The sequence below is a fragment of the Rosa rugosa genome, chromosome 5 (assembly GCF_958449725.1).
Source record: "Rosa rugosa chromosome 5, drRosRugo1.1, whole genome shotgun sequence".
NCBI classification, from domain to species: Eukaryota; Viridiplantae; Streptophyta; class Magnoliopsida; order Rosales; family Rosaceae; genus Rosa; species Rosa rugosa.
Window position 1 is genome coordinate 22158983 of NC_084824.1, and position 3729 is coordinate 22162711.

At 40.6% G+C, this 3729-nt stretch overlaps 1 protein-coding gene across 1 annotated transcript; it reads right to left on the reverse strand.

Moving 5' to 3' along the window:
* Positions 1-539: 539 nt before the first annotated feature.
* On the reverse strand, positions 540-3354 carry LOC133712906 (sugar transport protein 13-like). The gene is made up of 5 exons (XM_062139018.1): positions 3016-3354; positions 2594-2919; positions 2069-2193; positions 1586-1877; positions 540-1322 (listed from the first exon to the last, which is right to left on the reverse strand). Exons 1-5 carry the CDS (start codon positions 3152-3154, stop codon positions 657-659), a joined length of 1548 nt encoding a protein of 515 aa, XP_061995002.1. The 5' UTR covers positions 3155-3354; the 3' UTR covers positions 540-656.
* Between the last annotated feature and the right edge of the window lie 375 nt (positions 3355-3729).

The following is a 3729-nucleotide window of genomic DNA, read 5'->3' on the forward strand; positions in this document are numbered from 1 at the left end:
GAAGTTCGAGTATGATTCATTGCAACTAGTCAATACTCCTCTTTCCATTGCTTCTTCTATTCCAGTAATATATGAGGATGTCTCATTTCTCTTTTTTTCAATTGCCCTCTTTTAATTTGTTTAGAGAAGGTAATGAGCCTACCCATCACCTTGCTAAGTGAGCGTTAGCTAATGAACCTTGTCATAGTTACTTTACTTCTCCCCTTCCTTTTCTAGTAGAGGTCTTAACGAACAATTCACAATTGTACTTCTAGTTTTGATTAGTGAAAAATTTCTCTTAAAAATAAAATGTAAAAATAACGAACTGCCATAATCACCAGAATAGAAAGTTACGTCGTCTAGATCACCCCGCCCACCTTGCATAAATCAGGACACAATCCAAATCTCGGAGGGAGATAAGTTGGTTCATGAAAGAAAATATCAAAATATGACACTTTTCTTTTTTTGCTCTGAGAACTTCATGCCGCTTAATATTTTTATTTTCCTGTTTCGTTTGGTGAAAACTCCGAATAACATCAGTCAAAACCCAACTGGCATGGTTAAAATGAAATGTTTATCTTGAGCTCCATTAGAATACTGAAAAGTACATGAACCAACTTCAGAAGGACACACAAGAGTACGTAATAGACTTAACAAAGCGGATGGGACTACTTTAGTTAGTTTGCATATTTTATATTCGAATCATCACCCTCATAGTCATCAATGAATCTCTTCCAAAACCAGTGCTGCTTCCACACTCTCTCTGTCATCTCTTCAATAGGTACATTCTTGGTCTCGGGGATTAGAAACAGCACAAAGAGCGTCATGACCAAAACCCAAGCCGAGAAGAACAAGAAGATGGCGTACTTCAAGCTGCAAAGCATTAAGAGGAAGGTTTGCCCTATAAGAAAACAACAGATCATGTTGATACAAACCGTCACACTTTGCCCGGCCGAGCGGGTCTCCAGTGGAAATGTCTCGCTTGGGATTAACCACCCGAGAGGTCCCCAAGACCAAGCAAAACCGGAGACAAAAGAACACACCATCACCACCACCAATATCCCCAAACCGAAAGATAGATTGTTAGAGTGGTCCTTGACCTTGAGTGCTAGCACTATTGCAACAACCAATTGAGAAAGCAACATTTGGACGCCGGCTTCTAATAAGAGCATGCGGCGGCCAAGTTTGTCTACCACGAAAATTGATGCAATGGTCGAGAGCACATTGACTGCTCCTGTTATGACAGCTGCGTAAAGGGAAGCATTGTTGCCGAAACCCATGGTTGCGAATAATACCGGAGCATAGAACATTATTGCATTAATGCCAGTGAATTGCTGGAAGATCTGTATAAAACATTCATAATCAATTACCGGGGTTTCAACAATTAGAGTAACTACTAGCTAGCTAGAGATATTTCATTCACATCTATTCAAATCTGTGCACTCTGAACCTTTGGTGATATACTCATCAGATTTGGCAAACAAATTGAGCAACTCTAGGATTATTGTAACCATGCCATTTGTCATAATACTTTTATTTTAAGTTACTAACCAATGTACTGAAATGTGAATGATCGATGAAGTAGAGAGAAACCAATTAAGCTAACCTGCATTGCTATTGCAATGATGAGAGGAGGCCGATTTTTACGCTTCAGAAGATTCCTGAAAGGGTGCTTGATTTCTCTGGCTTCATTACTTGCCTCTAATATCTCCAAGTACTCTGCTTCGATATTTTCAGTCCCCCTAATCTTTCTAAGCACTGATTTTCCTTCCTCCAACTTACCACGTTGTATCAGACTGTTAGGAGTGTCTACCACAATGAGGGACCCCAAGGTTAGCATAAGAGCTGGAACCCCTGCTAGACCCAACGATAGCCTCCATCCCCATCCTCCTTTAATTCTGTGTTTGGCAGAATGGAAAACAATATTCAGTAGCTATGGTGGTTAGTTAGTACAAGAATGGAGCAGCCATAAATATTTGACATCAAATTGAGCATCTTGATGTAGACATTTATTTTCAAATGCCGAATTGATTTGTCACGAGCCTAATTAATAGTTGGTATTCTACCAACCGAGGAAAAGGGGACATACTTGGCAGCTCCATAGTTGACAAGGTTTGCAAACAGAATTCCAAGGGTTACATTAAGCTGGAAAAGTATGTTCAGTCCTCCACGTATCCTTGTCGGAGCAATCTCCGAAAGGAAAAGTGGAACAACCTGCAAACCAAATGTTGAAATAGCATGATCAGCAAACTAGGGTATAAGATGCAAATGACTTGAAAGAATCAAGATTCAACAAAACCCATTGAGAAGAGAAACAATGCAAGGGCCCGATTCCAATTGTCCAAACCCTAGTCCCTGAACCCATGACCCAAATTTTTTGGTGCTCATGACTCTCATCTAATCCAATTGTATAAAATTTTTGCTGACAATAACTGGTCACATGATCATGAGTTTTAGTCTACTCCGACCAACATCGTGTTGTATTGTTGGTCCTTTGGTCAAAATAAAATTGGGAAAGGTTTGAACTTTTGACCTTGGAAGTCAAGACCTTTTTTTAGTGTTCTTAGCCACACGCCCCAATAACATGTTGCTATAAAGATGAGAAAATTAAAACCTGATTAGCAAAACCAACTCCACAACCAAGAAAGATCCTCCCAATGATGACCGTAGCAAAGTTTGTGAATGCAGAGTTAAGAACTGTGCCAACTATGAAGAAAATCCCAGCAATCAACATGGTCATCTTTCTGCCTAGCTTTTTGGTACTGTGTGACGCAAAGAATGTTGATACCAGAGCCGCAAGGTAGAGCAAAGATGTGAACAATTGCAGCCTTTGATTGTTGTATTTGCAATAATTGCTGTTGTGGGTCTTCAGCTTCTGGGTACTAGCATACACATCCGGGTAGAAATTTTCCAAGAAACCCGGCATGGATGTTACACCTCCTGCATGAACAGTTAGTCATCCAAATTTATGCTCACCAGGTGTTGTGAAAATGCCTCAGAGAGAGAGAGAGAGAGAGAGAGATCTGAGAGACTAACCCGAAATACCGATCTCGTAACCAAACATGAGGCCTCCAGTAGCGGCCAAGATACATGAAATGATCACAATTGGTGTGATTTTTGCTTCAGAAGGGTCACCTCCAAGAGATGTTGAGCCTGAGGAACCCTGTTTAGCCATGTTTGCTTCAACCTCAAGCTCGCTCCAATCTTAGTGAGAGAGGGACTTCAAATGTGAGAAGCAGCCAAGGGATGTGGTCTCAGCTAGGAGAGAGGTTGATATAGAGTTTGAAAGAGGGTAGTGTGTCAGTGTATGTCTGTGGGTGGGTGAGAAAGGGAGAGAGAGAGAGAGACAGTGCATGATGAACAGATGTCCCACTGCTATGACTGTACAGCTCCAAATGTCAGGGTGTTGAATGTCTGTTTTTCCTGTAATGAATCGAAAGTTGAAATCTTTATCTGTTTTTTTATCTTCTTTATCCCGACTGCTCCATTCATTCATGTTTCTTTATATGACCCTTTTTTATGTGAACGGATCAGAATCCATTGTTTAAGCTCCTGTATGTGCATTTTCAAGTGACTCATGATTAGTATGAAGACTGAACATTGTGCTGCTATGAATTGGCTCCTTTATTTCAAGTTACAGGGTGATGATAATCCTGAAATTAAGAACTTAAATCGAGTGTTCTTATTAGGCGGCACGCCGTTCAATTCAACTGACGGCACACTGTTCCATCAATTATTTTTCCTGGGGGC

Excerpts from the sequence above, each read along its gene's own strand:
- LOC133712906 (XM_062139018.1), bottom strand. The coding sequence starts at position 3,154 with ATGGCTAAACAGGGTTCCTCAGGCTCAACATCTCTTGGAGGTGACCCT. Across the intron at positions 2,920-3,015 it reads TTACGAGATCGGTATTTCGG|GAGGTGTAACATCCATGCCG; the intron begins GTTAGTCTCTCA and ends CTGTTCATGCAG. Across the intron at positions 1,878-2,068 it reads GTCAACTATGGAGCTGCCAA|AATTAAAGGAGGATGGGGAT; the intron begins GTATGTCCCCTT and ends TGCCAAACACAG.